At 42.7% G+C, this 13,402-nt stretch overlaps 2 protein-coding genes across 10 annotated transcripts in view; one reads left to right on the top strand and one right to left on the bottom strand.

The window, feature by feature from the left end:
• CCDC191 (coiled-coil domain containing 191) overlaps positions 1-7,895 on the top strand; it is a 97,255-nt gene extending 89,360 nt beyond the window's left edge. For 2 of the 3 annotated variants that reach the window (XM_036107139.2, XM_078066261.1), the window contains one exon: positions 6,749-7,895. In XM_036107139.2, coding sequence (XP_035963032.2) covers positions 6,749-6,893 — 145 coding nt within the window. In that variant the 3' untranslated portion in view covers positions 6,894-7,895. The remainder of the gene's footprint in view (positions 1-6,748) is intronic. The other variant, XR_013445275.1, reaches the window with a different exon arrangement.
• Positions 1-13,402, bottom strand: part of ZDHHC23 (zDHHC palmitoyltransferase 23) — a 76,437-nt gene that overhangs the window by 55,544 nt on the left and 7,491 nt on the right. For 6 of the 7 annotated variants that reach the window (XM_078066282.1, XM_036107152.2, XM_036107148.2 and 3 more), the window contains one exon: positions 8,553-13,145. The exons of the other annotated variant lie outside the window; for it this stretch is intronic. In XM_078066282.1, the coding sequence (XP_077922408.1) occupies positions 12,878-13,145 (268 nt within the window). In that variant the 3' untranslated portion in view covers positions 8,553-12,877. Of the gene's footprint in view, positions 1-8,552; positions 13,146-13,402 lie in introns of those variants that run through there. 7 annotated transcript variants of the gene reach the window in all.

Genomic DNA, 13,402 nt, shown 5'->3' with positions numbered 1-13,402 from the left:
TCAGGGTGCCTGGGTGGCTTAGATGGTTGGGCATCTGCCTTTGGATCGGGTCATGATCCCAGGGTCCTGGGGTCGAGGCCCACGTTAGGCTCCCTGCTTGGCGGGGAGCCTGCTTCTCCCCCACCCTCTGCTTCTCCCCCTGCTCATGCTCTCTATCTCTCTGTCTCAAATGAATAAATAAAAAAATTAATTAAATGTTTGGTCAAACTCACTTGTGAAGCCATCTGGTCCTGGACTTTTGTTTGTTGGGAGTTTTGTGGTTACTGATCCAATTTGATTGTTGGTAACTGGTCTGTTCAAATTTTCTATTTCTTCCTGATTCAGTTTTGGGAGGTTATATGTTTCTAGGAATTTATCCATTTCTTCTAGGTTGTCCAATTTGTTGGCATAGAGCTTTTCATAATATTCTCTTACAATCCTTTGTATTTCTGTGGTGTTATTATTTCTCCTCTTTCATTTTTTTTTTTAAGTTTTTTGTTTTTTTATTCATTTGAGAGAGAGAGCATGAGCAGGGGAAGGGGCAGAGGGAAAAGCAGACTCCCCACTGAGCAGGGAGCCAGATGCAGGACCCTGGGATCATGACATGAGCCGAAGGCAGACGCTTAACTGAGCCACCCAGGCACCCCCTCTTTTATTTCTGAGTCCTCTTTTTTTTGTTGATGAGTCTGGCTAAAGGTTTAGCAATTTTGTTGATCTTTTCAAAGAACCAGCTCCTGGTTTCATTGATCTGTGCTATTGTGGTCTTTTTTGTTTTTTGTTTTTAGCTTCAATTTCGTTTATTTCTGTTGTAGTCTTATTTCCTTCCTTCTACTGGTTTTGGGTTTTGTTTTTTTCTTTTTCTAGCTCCTTTAGGTGTAAGGTTAGTTTTGAGGTTTTTCTTCTTGAGGTAGGCCTGTGTTGCCATAAACTTCCCTCTTGGAACAGCTCTGGCCATATCCCAAAGATTTTGGACCATTTTATTTTCATTTTCATTTGCCTCCATGTATTTTTTGACTTCTGTTTGAATTCTTGGCTGACCTATTCATTGTTTAGTAGCATGTTATTCAACCTCCATGTATTTGTGTTATTTCCAGATTTTTTCTTGTGAATGATTTCTAGTTTCATGGTATTATGGTCAGAAAGGATGCATGGTATGACTTTGATCTTTTTGGATTTGTTGAGATTTGGTTTGTGTCCTAACATCTGATCTGTTCTGAGAATGTTCCATGTGCACTTGAAAAGAATGTGTATTCTGCTATTTTAGGATGGAATGTTCCGAATATATCTGTTAGATCCATCTGGTCCAATGTGTCATTCCAGTCTATTGTTTCCTTGTTGATTTTCTGTTTGGATGATCTATCCATTGATATAAATGGGATGTTAGAGTGTCCTACTATTATTGCTGTTACTATCGATTACTTCCTTTATGTTTATTGGCTGCTTTATGTATTTGGGTGCTCTCATGTTGGGTACATAGTCATTTACAATTGTTATATCTTCTTGTTAGACTGTTCCCTTTATGATTATGTAGTGTTCTCCTTTGTCTCTTTTTACACCAAAACACATGGTAATTAAAATGGCAAAAAGGTAGTGATTGATAGAGAGTTTTAAAAGCAGCAAGAGAAAACAGTTACATACAAAGGAAACCCCATAAGGCTATCAGCTGATTTTTCAGCAACACTGCAGACCAGAAGGGAGTGACATGATATATTCAATGTGCTGAAAGAAAAAAATTTGCAACCACAAATATTCTATCCAGCAAGGTTATCTTTCAGAATAGGAGACAGTTTCCCAGACAAACAAAAATTAAAGAAATTCATCACCACTAAACTAGCCTTACAAAAATGTTAAAGGGGACTCTTTGAGTGGAAAGGAAAGACCATAATCAGGAGTAAGAACAGTAGGAAGCATAAAAGCAATAAAATTAAGTATATCTATAAAAATTGGTCAAGAGACTCACAAAATAAAAGAATGTAAAGTATGATACCATATACCTAAAACATGGTGGTTGGGGGAAGCAGGGAGTAAAAATTTAGTGCCTTTATAATGGGTTCAAACTTAAACAGCCATCAACTTAATATAGACCGCTATATGCAGAAGATGTTATATGTAAACCTAATGGTAACCACAAATCAAAAACCTATAATAGATAGGCAAAAAATAAAGAGAAAGGAATCCAAGTATATCACTAAAGAAAGCCAGCAAACCATGAGAGAAGAGCAAGAGAAGAAAGGAGCAAAGAACTGTAAAAACAACCATGAAACAATGGCAATAGGCACATACCTATCAATAATTACTTTGAATGTAATGGACTACATGCTCCAATCAAAAGACATAGGATGATAGAATGGAAAACAAAGCAAGACCCATCTATATGCTGCCTACAAGAGACTCATTTCAGAACGAAAGACACCTAAAGATTGAAAGTAAGGGGATGGAGAAACATTTATCATGCAAAAGGAAGTGGAAAGAAAACCGGGGTAGAAATACTTACATCAGACAAAATACATTTTTTTTTTAAAGATTTTATTTATTTATTTGACAGAGAGACAGCAAGAGAGGGAACACAAGCAGGGGGAGTGGGAGAGGGAGAAGCAGGCTTCCCGCTGAGCAGGGAGCCTGATGCGGGGCTCGATCCCAGGACCCTGGGATCATGACCTAAGCCGAAGGCAGACGCTTAACCGACTGAGCCACCTAGGCGCCCCACAAAATACATTTTAAAACAAAGACTATAACAAGCGACAAAGAAGTACTTCTTATATTTCCAATATTGCCTCGGTACTATATTTCTGAAGCATTTTGGAGTCATAGGTCCCTTCACAGTAATAAGTCACACACCAAGACCCCCAAAAATGCACCTGTGCACATCCCATACAGTGTTACATAAAATGTCAAGGAGTTTGTGGACCACAGGTTAAGAACTCTTATGTTGTGACTTAAATCACATTTATTACATAATACATCCATAGCTCATCTACCAAATCATATTTGCCAAGCATAAAAAATACCCAATAACATGGTGTCTGGCTCTTATAATTCAGTAGAAATGTAACAGATTAGATACATACTTACACACATACCTAAGTAAGTACAAAACCAGTGACTGTGACCATGTGCTGTAGGAGTTCAGAGGAAGAAAAGATAAATGCAGGCAATGATGGTCTAGGAAGATTTCCTCCAGCGGGAGCAGAGCATTTCCATCAGGGGAGAAGAGTAGGAGATGAAATGTAGAAGTCAAAAGTGGGAGGGTAGCCAGGAGAAAGATGTGAACAGAGGTAAGAGTGGGAGACGGGCAAGGACTGAGTGGGCAGATAGCCGAGGACGGGCGGCTCTAAGTGGAGGCCTGGATGGACGAAGGAAGAAAGCAAATGAAGCAGCTGCACTCCTTGTAGCCTTTTAGTTTTTAACTTCCAGCAACAAAAATCAACATTATCAGAAACAGCAAACCACCATCAACCATAGAGTTAATGGGGACTGTGATGCATTCCAGGGTTTCATGAGAAGGTCAAGAAGCTAGAATAAATCCCATCTATGCCTCGAGTTGTGAAAATATAAACTTAGCTACTCTGCATTTCTGTTTCAGCAACATAACTCTGCTTATAATTCCTTACACACACCATGCTATTCTTGCCTGTTTTGCCTTTACTCAAGACGTGCCCTCTTCTAGGAAAGCCTTTTGTCTGACAAAAATTCAGTTCAGATAATCTCTTTCAAAAACTTGTGATGTCCCTTACCACCAGACTGGGGAAGTACCCAGTGCGTATCTCCACCATGACAGCTCCTCACTGCATTGAAGTGATCTGTTCACCAGGGTAACTCCCTCTGTGGGCAGAGACTATCTGGCTTACCTTCACATCCCTAGTGTGCAGGTAGTTGTGTTATCCTAAAAGGCCATTGCATGTCTCCCCTCTGACAGCAGATAATCCTCGCTTCAACTTGTGATCCTCCAGAACTGTGATTCCAGAACCTGGACATTAGGGTAATCTTTTCTCAACTAAAATTCAAGGGTGGTGGTATTCATTGTTGGAGGTGATGTTACCAGTGGGCGTTTTAAACAATATACACAAGCACACCTCAGAGGTATCGTGGGCTCAGTTCCAGACCACTGCAGTAAAGCGAGTATCGTAATTAGTGAGTCGAGTGAATTTTTACTTCCCAGTACTCATAAAAGTTATGTTCATACTATACTATTAAATGTACATTAGAATTATGTTTTAAAAAACAATGTACTTAATTTTTTATTGCTAAAAAAGCTAACCATCATCTGAGCTTTCAGGGAGTCATAATCTTTTTGCTGGTAGAAGGTCTTGCCTCGATGTTACTGACTGCTGACTGATTAGGATGGTGGTTGCTGAAGGTTGAGGTGGCTGCAGCAGTTTCTTTAAAAAGACAACAATAAAGTTGACTGCACCAATTGACTCTTCCTTTCACAAACAATTTCTCTGTAGCATATGATACTGTTTGGTAGCATTTTACCCACAGTAGAACTTCTAAAATTGGAGTCAATCCTCTCATCCCCTGTTGCTGCTTTATCAACTAAGTTTATGTAATATTCTAAATCCTTTGTTGTCATTTCAACAATCTTCACCAGGAGTAGATCCCATCTCAAGAAACCACGTTCTTTGCTCGGCCATAAGAAGCAACCATTTGTCCATTAAAGTTGTATCATGAGATTGCAGTAGTTCAGTCCCATCTTCAGGCTCCACTTCTAATTCTAGTTCTCTTGCTGTTTCCCCTACATCTGCACTTACTTTCTCCATTCCAGTCTGGAACCCCTCAACCCATGAGGGCTGGAATTGACTTCTTCTACACTCCTGTGAATGTTGATATTTTGACCTCTTCCTGAGAATCATGAATGTTCTTAATGACATCTAGAATGGTGAATCCTTTCCAGAAGGTTTTCAATTTACTTTGCCCAGATGCATCAGAAGAATCACTATATAGAGAGGTATAGCCCTAAGAAATGTATTTCTTAAATGATAAAGACTTGAAAGTCAAAATGACTCCTTGATCCATGGGCTGTGGAATAGATGTTGTGCTAGCAGGCATGAAAACAGTCTCCTTGTCCATCTCCATCAGAGCTCCTGGGTGACCAAGTGCATAGTCAGTGAGCAGTCCTATTTTGCAAGGAATCTTTTTTTTTTTTTCTGAGCAATAGGTCTCAACAGTGAGCTTAAGATAGTAAACCATGTTGTAAACAAATGTGCTGTCATCCAGGCTTTATTGTCCCATTTATAGAGCACAGGCAGAGTGGATTTAGCAGAATTCTTAAGGGCCCTGATTTTTGGAATGGTCAAGGAGCACTGGCTTCAACTTCAAGTCACCAGCTGCCTTAGCCCCTAACAAGAGAGTCAGACTGTCCTTTGAAGCTTTGAAGCCAGGCACTGACTTCTAAGAAAGTCTTAGATGGCATCATCTTCCACAATAAGACTGTTTCATCTACAGTGAAAACCTGTTGTTCAGTGCAGCCACCATCATGAATTATCTTGGCTGGATCTTCTGGAGAACCTGCTGCTTCCCCTTCACTTTTATGTTACGGAGATGGTTATTTCCTTAAACCTCATGAACCACCTCTGCTAGCTTCCAACTTTTCTGCAGCTGCTTCATCTCTCAGCCTTCCTAGAATTGAAGAGAGTTAGGGCCTTGCTCTGGATTAGGCTTTGGCTGAAGAGAATGTCATCGCTGGTTTGATCTTCTTTCCAGACTATTCAGACTTTCTCCATATCGGCAATAAGGCTGTTTCGCTTTCTTAGTATTTGTGTGTTCACTGGACTAGCACTTTTAATTTCCTTCAGGAACTTTTCCTTTGCATTCACAGTTTGGCTTTTTGGCAAAAGATACCTAGCTTTTGGCCTGTCTTAGCTTTTGACATGCCTTCCTCACTAAGCTTAATCATTACTAGCTTTTGATTTAAAGTGAGAGACATGTGACTCTTCCTTTCACTTGAACACACGGAAGCCAGTGCAGGATTATTAACTCACCTAATTTCAGTATCATTGTGTCTCAGGGAATATGGAAGCCTGAGGAGAGGGAGAGAGATGGAATGGCTAGTCAAGCAGTCAGAACACACACATTTATCAGTTAAGTTTGCTGTCTCATATGGGCATGGTTCGTCACTGATTCCAGATCACCGTAACAAATACCATGATAATGAGAATGTTTGAAATACTGCGAGAATTACCAAAATGCAACATGGAAACACGAAGTAAGCAGACACTATTGGGAAAAGTGGTGCCGAAAGACTCGCTCAGTGCAGGGTTGCTGCACACCTTCAGTTTATAAAACAGGCAGTATCTGCGAAGTGCACTACAGTGAGGTCGGTCTGGACGTCCAAGTACCTGGGCCTCCGTGCCTGTAACTGTGGTGCTCCATTTGCTTCTCCAGCATCTTTGCCTTGAGGGCTTTGGCTGCTGGAGCCTTTGGTCCACTGATCCTGTCTTGAGCACAAGACACAGGCTGTGATCAGATCACCTGGGGGTGTCTCATGGCCTGCGTGTTCAGAGGCCCCTGGGTGCTCTGCCCAAATGTCACCTCACGGAGGGTTTCCCTGATCACCTGATGGAAAATAAAAATGACCTATCAGTCCCTCCATCCTGTTTCGCCGCTGTATTTTCTTCATTAGCATTTCTCACTGTCCCATTTCCAATTTTGATCTCCATATCTTTTAACACTGTATTCAAAGAATTCTTCTTCTACAGTTTTTAATGTACTTCAGATGGAAAGTCAACTTTTCCATCGTGTTTAACTTTTCTTCCTTTTCCGTTTAAAGGAGGACTCTCTGGATCACCTTTGAGACATGGAAGAAGTTTGTAAAATTTATGAAAGAGGAAAAAATAAAAGAAGAAAGGCGAGAGCAACTCCGCCGGAAGGTGGCTGAAATTCTCCCAGACTTTCAGCCGCTCGCGCTGCGCTGAGCCCCGGGCCCGGGTGCGGCAGCGGCGGACACCGGCGCTGAGAGAGCGGGTGCCGCGTGCGGGCCGGGCATCCGCACGCTCACGCAGACACCTGCTCTGTGGCCTGCCGGGCACTTCTTGGATCAAAGGGCCTCTCTGGGGAATTTTTACTTCCTTCTTTGATTTCTGTTGGATTGCTAATTAGTTCACTAAAGCATTTATCACAGCAGGATCATTCAAAGAACAGTGTAAAGCTCAACTATTCAAATGCATCCTATATATTTTTAGCATCAGAAACTTTAAAGAGGACAAGTGTTTGCTTGCCTCAGTCTCTGAAAGAAAATGTGTCCCTATAGTTTAACATATGAGTTGTTGACAAATGTAACTTAATAGAAATTAAAGGCAGTGAGTACGCAGAAAAGGAGTCACAGGTGGTCCGTGACCTAGTACCGTAGCGTTGGCAAGAGGCCCTCTGCCAGACGCCCTCCTTTGTGCCCACCCTGCTGGGAAGCCGCATCCCAAATGGGACCCAGTCAGCTGCTGCAAAGGGCAGCGACTGTCTCATTGCAGGGCAACTGTGGCACCAAAGATCCTTCTCTTCAGTGCATGCTGACAGGCATGGAGGGACTTCCAGAAGCTAAGGGCTCTCTCTGGGGCAGTCCAGCAATTCGTTAAAACGTCTGTGCATGCTTCCAACTGCAGCTTCTAATAATACACTCCGTCTCTCTTCTAGTCCTCCGCTCGGTTTGATCCACATATCGAGATGAATTCAAAGAACGATTTCATCTTTAAGGTGCAGATGACTATAGAGACTGACAAAATGCTCTTCTGTGAATTGTCTGAATTACCTGCTAGAAAAAACATTTTCATTACAAAATACATGTTCGTTATAACAAACAAATCTAAGTAATAGACAAGTGCACCGGTAGAACAAGAAAGTCCCTTGCAGCCGAGGTAACTGCTAGTAGTTGCTAGGTTGAAAATTCGAGTTGGTAAGATAAAGTTGAATATGTGTTCAATAAATTGTTGTTGTCCTTACTTCCTAGAAGGGATATCCAGCTCCACCACCTGCACAATGACTTACATCCTTTTTCTATGGAACATGTGTGAGGATTTACTCAGAAATGACAGAACACCCTAAATTGAACTTTATTCCTTCTACAGTGTCCCTGTCCTCACATGTCTTTTCCTTTAATATGATTATACAGTTGTCATCTAAAAACTCTTTTTAAGACTAAGCCACTTAGTCTTAAATCCCATAAAGCTTAAGTTTCCTCTCTTAAGCTTTCCTTTATTTTTACTTCACCTCAAGCATCAATTAGCCATTGAGTCTTTGGCAGCCCATATTCTGACTGGGCCAGTGAGGACTTTTTACCTACTTATGGAACCTCCTAAAGACCCACAGGAAAATCCCTTAGTAAATGATCTGTAGTTCTTGCTGGGCTATCCTAAAGAAAGACATGATTAGAAACAGTACTGCTAACAAAATGCCCAAAGCAGCAGTATCCCTGGCCTATAAAACTAGACAAAGTAACCACCAGGAAACGGAGTGTTTAGGGCCAGGGATAACTTAGGTCCGCAGGACGGGGACACCTCGGTAGCCAGTGGAGCGGCCCAGCTCTAACACAGGCTTCTCTTAAGGCAAAAGAGTTCAGGAGACACACCAATAAACACCAACTATTTCCCTTAAAGAAAGCACTTTATTTTCCATTTAAAGCAACTTGGTCACGGTACATTATTTTACATAAATGGCAGTAGTTTTTTAAATCTCCATTTAAAAGGCCTTGTGTCTGAGTCTGAGGTGATAAAAAGGATATGAATACATGTATAAAAACAGTGCAAAACGTCTAGCCCGCAGCCTCCGGAGTTGGCGTCAGGAATCCCCTTTAATGTTGCTGGGCCAGTTGCATTAAATAGCGAACATTAAATATTCCTGGATTTCCTTTAGCCTAACATCAGACCCAGAAATGTAATCAGGTGAAAAGGTTCAAAAGTCCTAACAACGCAAATCATCGAATCCACCCAGACCACAGGATCAGAGCAGACTGAGCTTCCCCGTTCTAGAACATGGCATCGTGTCAGTGGTGCCACGGGAAGAAATCCAGGGTGTGTGCTGCATCGGTAACTGGAGTCGACTGGCTCTGGTTTTAAAGCTTTGCCTTTGAAGTATGAATTTTCTAGGAGAGAAGGTGCCACCAGGAAGGCTAGAGTAGCAGTAAGTCAAAAGCCCAACTCAGAAAGAGCTGGAATTAGCTGCAGCCTCTGAGAGATTTGTCTCTATGAACCACTCAGTCTGTGGCTACTGCCGCCATTATAGAGAAGCACGGGGTGCCGACGCGAGTGGGCTAACAGCCCATTAGCAACAAGATTACAGGTAGCTGATTCCGCAGAAAGTTTCCGTTAATCACAGCAAACACCCACAGGAACCCACGGGACTTATTAGAGTTAAGCATAGCTCTCCTCCTTCCCCTGCATCACACCTTGGCAGTGTTTAACATAAAATGCCATACTTGCCGCGCTGCTGCTGAGAAAACCAGATTCCGCACAGGTGCCCCAACGAAAGTCTCTATCCTCCCTTACTTGAGGAAATTTTCTTTTTTCAAATGCAGGGTACCTACATATGGCTAAAATGAAGTCCTATAAACCCACTTACCAAGTTTAAAGAGACCCTTAAATTTCACAAAACACTGTTAAACATCCTTGTTAAAACTGTGCTTCTAGATGCCATATTTTTGCTTATGGTAGTTGAGTTTTGTAATAAAAAGCTAATGTCCTACCCAAAGGAAATATAGTCTACGAAGCAGATGGGTCAGTATTCTAGTGAACCTTACTGGTATTGTGTTTTCTGGCAGTGGAAGATTCTAGTATAGAAAATTTTCTCTTACTAAAAATATTAGAAGTACCAAGGACTATTGCATAAGAGAAAGTTCGTAGCAGTCTTTCTGCTAGGCAGGTGGCACAGTGGATGACAACAATTACTTCATTCAGCAAAGGACAACACTACTTGAATGTATCCTAAGCAGACACAGGTGGCTGAGGTGAGATGACCAACAGTGTCCCTAAAACTCACTTAAGGCTTGTTCACGGTCAGTTCATTTCAGGTGGGCCCAGCTAGAACCACGAAGTACTCTTTGGGTATCATTAAAAAAGCATTTTAAATACTAAAGAACGTTTCTCCTTTCATGCAATCCTGATCCTTAACTATTTTTCCCTTAAATCTTGCGAATGGGCCCATTTCCCTTCCCCAGGAATAGCACACGATGGCATGACCATAATGTAAGTGGTCAGAATATAGTAGATGGTTTGCTAAAGCTCCATATCAGTATGTTTATTAACAGGCTGAGGATGGAGGGGCAGGGGCGGGAGGGGGGTGGAGAAAAGGGAGTTGTGCTGGGGGAGGACTTGCCTCTCTGGCCAACAAACTGCTGGTTTATAGGACTGCAGAGCAATTCTCCCATGGCCGCCGCCGCCGCCGCCACCACAGGTTTCTCTGGGACTCATTCGTTCCTGGAGGCTTTGTCCTTTAAAAGGACAAAATCCCTCAAATAGTTCCAGGTCATAAAAAGGTGTAAGAATCGAGGAGCGTAGACTTAAGACTTAGGGTGTCCCGGGGCCTACAGAAACCCTGCTCACAAAGAGCCCCTTGTTTGCTGCTCCTTGTGGTACAAATACTTCAGTAGGCTTTTATCCCCATAAAACCATAGAACTTTTTCAAAAGTTTGAGCTTTCTCCTGTAAAATGCCAATCATGATCTCAAGGAACTTAAGACAAGCAACTTCATCCCAACCAGCCGGAGTAATATTCAAGGAGTCCTTATGCAGGTGAGGGAACCTGAGACGCCCCATGTAGAGAAACCATTAGGGCTGTGTTATTATAAAAATGGCAGTCGTTCCTAATTCTCCCACATGACTGCGGTCTCGGGTACTACTCATCTTTATCATGTCATATTTTGATGGTTGTTAAAGATTTGGCAAGAGGCTAAAATTACCGACTATACTATTGTTTCTATGAATTCTGTTATCAACTGTTAGACGATTAGAGTTGGCTATACATCTGGCATTCAAGAGACTACAACTAGAGAGCTCTGGCCGCATGTGCTGTCCTTGACATTATTCCTCTCTCTCTTATCTCAAACCTAGCAGGAAGGAATTAGTTCTCTCAGATCCAATGTTAATTCCAAATGAATGCCTGACTCTGGGCCAGAGCCAGGGCATCACTGTAGAAACCACAGACTAACACCCCAGACTTGCTCTTTGGCTCATCCCAGTGGAATAGAGAGCCTCTCACTGGTTAAACAATCTATCTCCGGGGAGAGCAGCGACAAGCCTCTATAAGGAGGTGCTGACTGTCTTGAGGACAGCTTTGTTTCCCGGCAGGACTAGGGATGGTGCTAGCTGCAGAGGGCAGAGTTGCAGGAAGTACCAGTATTTCCTCTCAACATTTATGAACTTCTTACGACAACAGCATGCACAGACAGACTGAAAAAACTGGCAATATTTCCCCGATATTAAGCTATAAACCAAAGCAAACTTAAGGACTCATGAATTTTCTTTGGGACTGCAAAATAAGCACATGTAAAAAACTAAATATTTCAAGAGGGTATTTTCCCCCATCCGAAATTGCCTCATCCTAACTCCTTGGCAGAACAGACCCATTCTCTATAAATATTTAATCTTTTATACATTTTCAGTTTCAAGATATGATAAAAAAGATTTTAGGAAGAGCTAGGGAAGAACCATAATCCATTAATTAGTGGAAACCATAAATACCCTGTTTTTTCTCTCCAAGTGAGATATTTTGTCTAGGGCAAGGTGAATGAGAAGTAATGTGCAAGTAGGAAGATGTCCATCAACTCCTCAGAGTTCATGCCAGAATATAAATGCCAGAAAACTGGTTTTTACAACCGAGTACTGTAACTGACAGTGTTTGCATTACTTACATGAAAAAAAAAAAAAAATCGAGCCCTTGATATTGACCAGTCACCCTACCCAGGAAAGGGTGTAAACTGTTCCCCCACAGGAGTGTCTGTTCTCCTCTTCCAGCCTCATCAAAAGTGTGCTAGCACCTTCCCAGGTGAAACATGGAAAGAGGAAAAAAACAGTAATGCCTGTTAGAGTTTGGAGTTATTCAGAGTAAATCCAAACAATAAATATAGAAGAAATGAGATAAATATAAGGACTCATCACCTAAACTCATGACCACTGTATCTTATACTACCGATAAATAGAACTGTTATTGACTGTCCCTTCAGGATCAGATGACACTGTGAATCCATCCAATCATCTTCTGTTTGAGTAGCTAGTGTCTAATACTTCAGAAAGAGAAATTACCATAACTGTACAATGTGGTACGATGTGGTATTTCAGGATCTTTCTTTCACTCTGAAATGCTGAAAATGGATTCCTCGGATAGTTTTGGCTTCCATATTCTGACTGCAAACATTTTTCTCGGTCTTTGAGTTTTCCTAATAATAATTCATCCCTCTTGGGTGCTTCCGTCATTTTCCAGTGCTTTCCACATGCCTGGTCCCTCGCACGACCCTCACGACCGTGAGGTAGCCAGGGCAGGCGGCAGCACCCCACTTTACGAATGAACCTGAGACTCGGGGAAGTGACTCAACGAAGGGTCACATGGCTATCAGGAATTGAAAGAGGGACTGGAAACGATCCTAATCCAAACTCTTTCTCCCCTGCTAATGGATGGGAATGGCTTCTATCAAGCTGTGCATTAGCAATCTGCATCCTCTCCCGCTCCTGGTGACTGAGTTAGTGAACAAGGTGACTGGAAAAGAATGACTCTACTTTTACTGCTTCGATATAAAAATCTCTTAAGGTGAAGTCAGAAAAAATCATTTCTTCCCAGTCCTGTGTCTAAACCTGAGCATGGCCCTAGACAGCCTTTAAGAAACGGGGGATAAAAGCGAACATCCTGCACGGACGCCGACGGGTACACTGGGAGGGCGCAGAGGGGAGAGCCACCCCTCACAGAGCCACACAGAAGGCACTTCAGACAATGTCCTCGGCGGGGTGGTGGCAGGGGGCGGTGCCCAGGGTGGAGAACTGGTGCCAGTTCCGCAGGAAGCCCCGGTTGTACTGGCCCGTGTCCACGATGAGCCCGCAGAGGAGCCGGCGCCCCGTCTTCTGACGCAGGGCCTGCTGGACTTCCCGCTCGGTGACGTTGTAACTGATGTTGATCAGCTGGATGAGGAAGATGTACGCCATGCCCGCCGTGATGATCACGGAGTACCACACGCAGGTGAAGGACAGGGCGGAGCTGGGAGGACAAAGGGCGGGTCAGGATGCCGACCGTTTCAGTCACAAAGCCGGCACCATCCTCACGTCTGACACACACAGCACCCATCACCAAGGACTCTGGGGCCTTCCCCAACTATCCCAATTGGAAGATGCTTTTCTACCCTCAGAACACCAAAATGCTTAACCTCTGACTACTCATGTCCTGTTTTATGCTGTCATTCTTGCTGCCTCTTTTCCTAGGATGTTATATTAGAATAGCAAGGACATTTTTGCACT

This window comes from Halichoerus grypus, chromosome 1 (genome assembly GCF_964656455.1).
Source record: "Halichoerus grypus chromosome 1, mHalGry1.hap1.1, whole genome shotgun sequence".
In the NCBI taxonomy this organism is placed as follows: domain Eukaryota; kingdom Metazoa; phylum Chordata; class Mammalia; order Carnivora; family Phocidae; genus Halichoerus; species Halichoerus grypus.
Note: the sequence above shows the minus strand (reverse complement) of the source record. Positions and strands in the feature narration are given on the sequence as shown.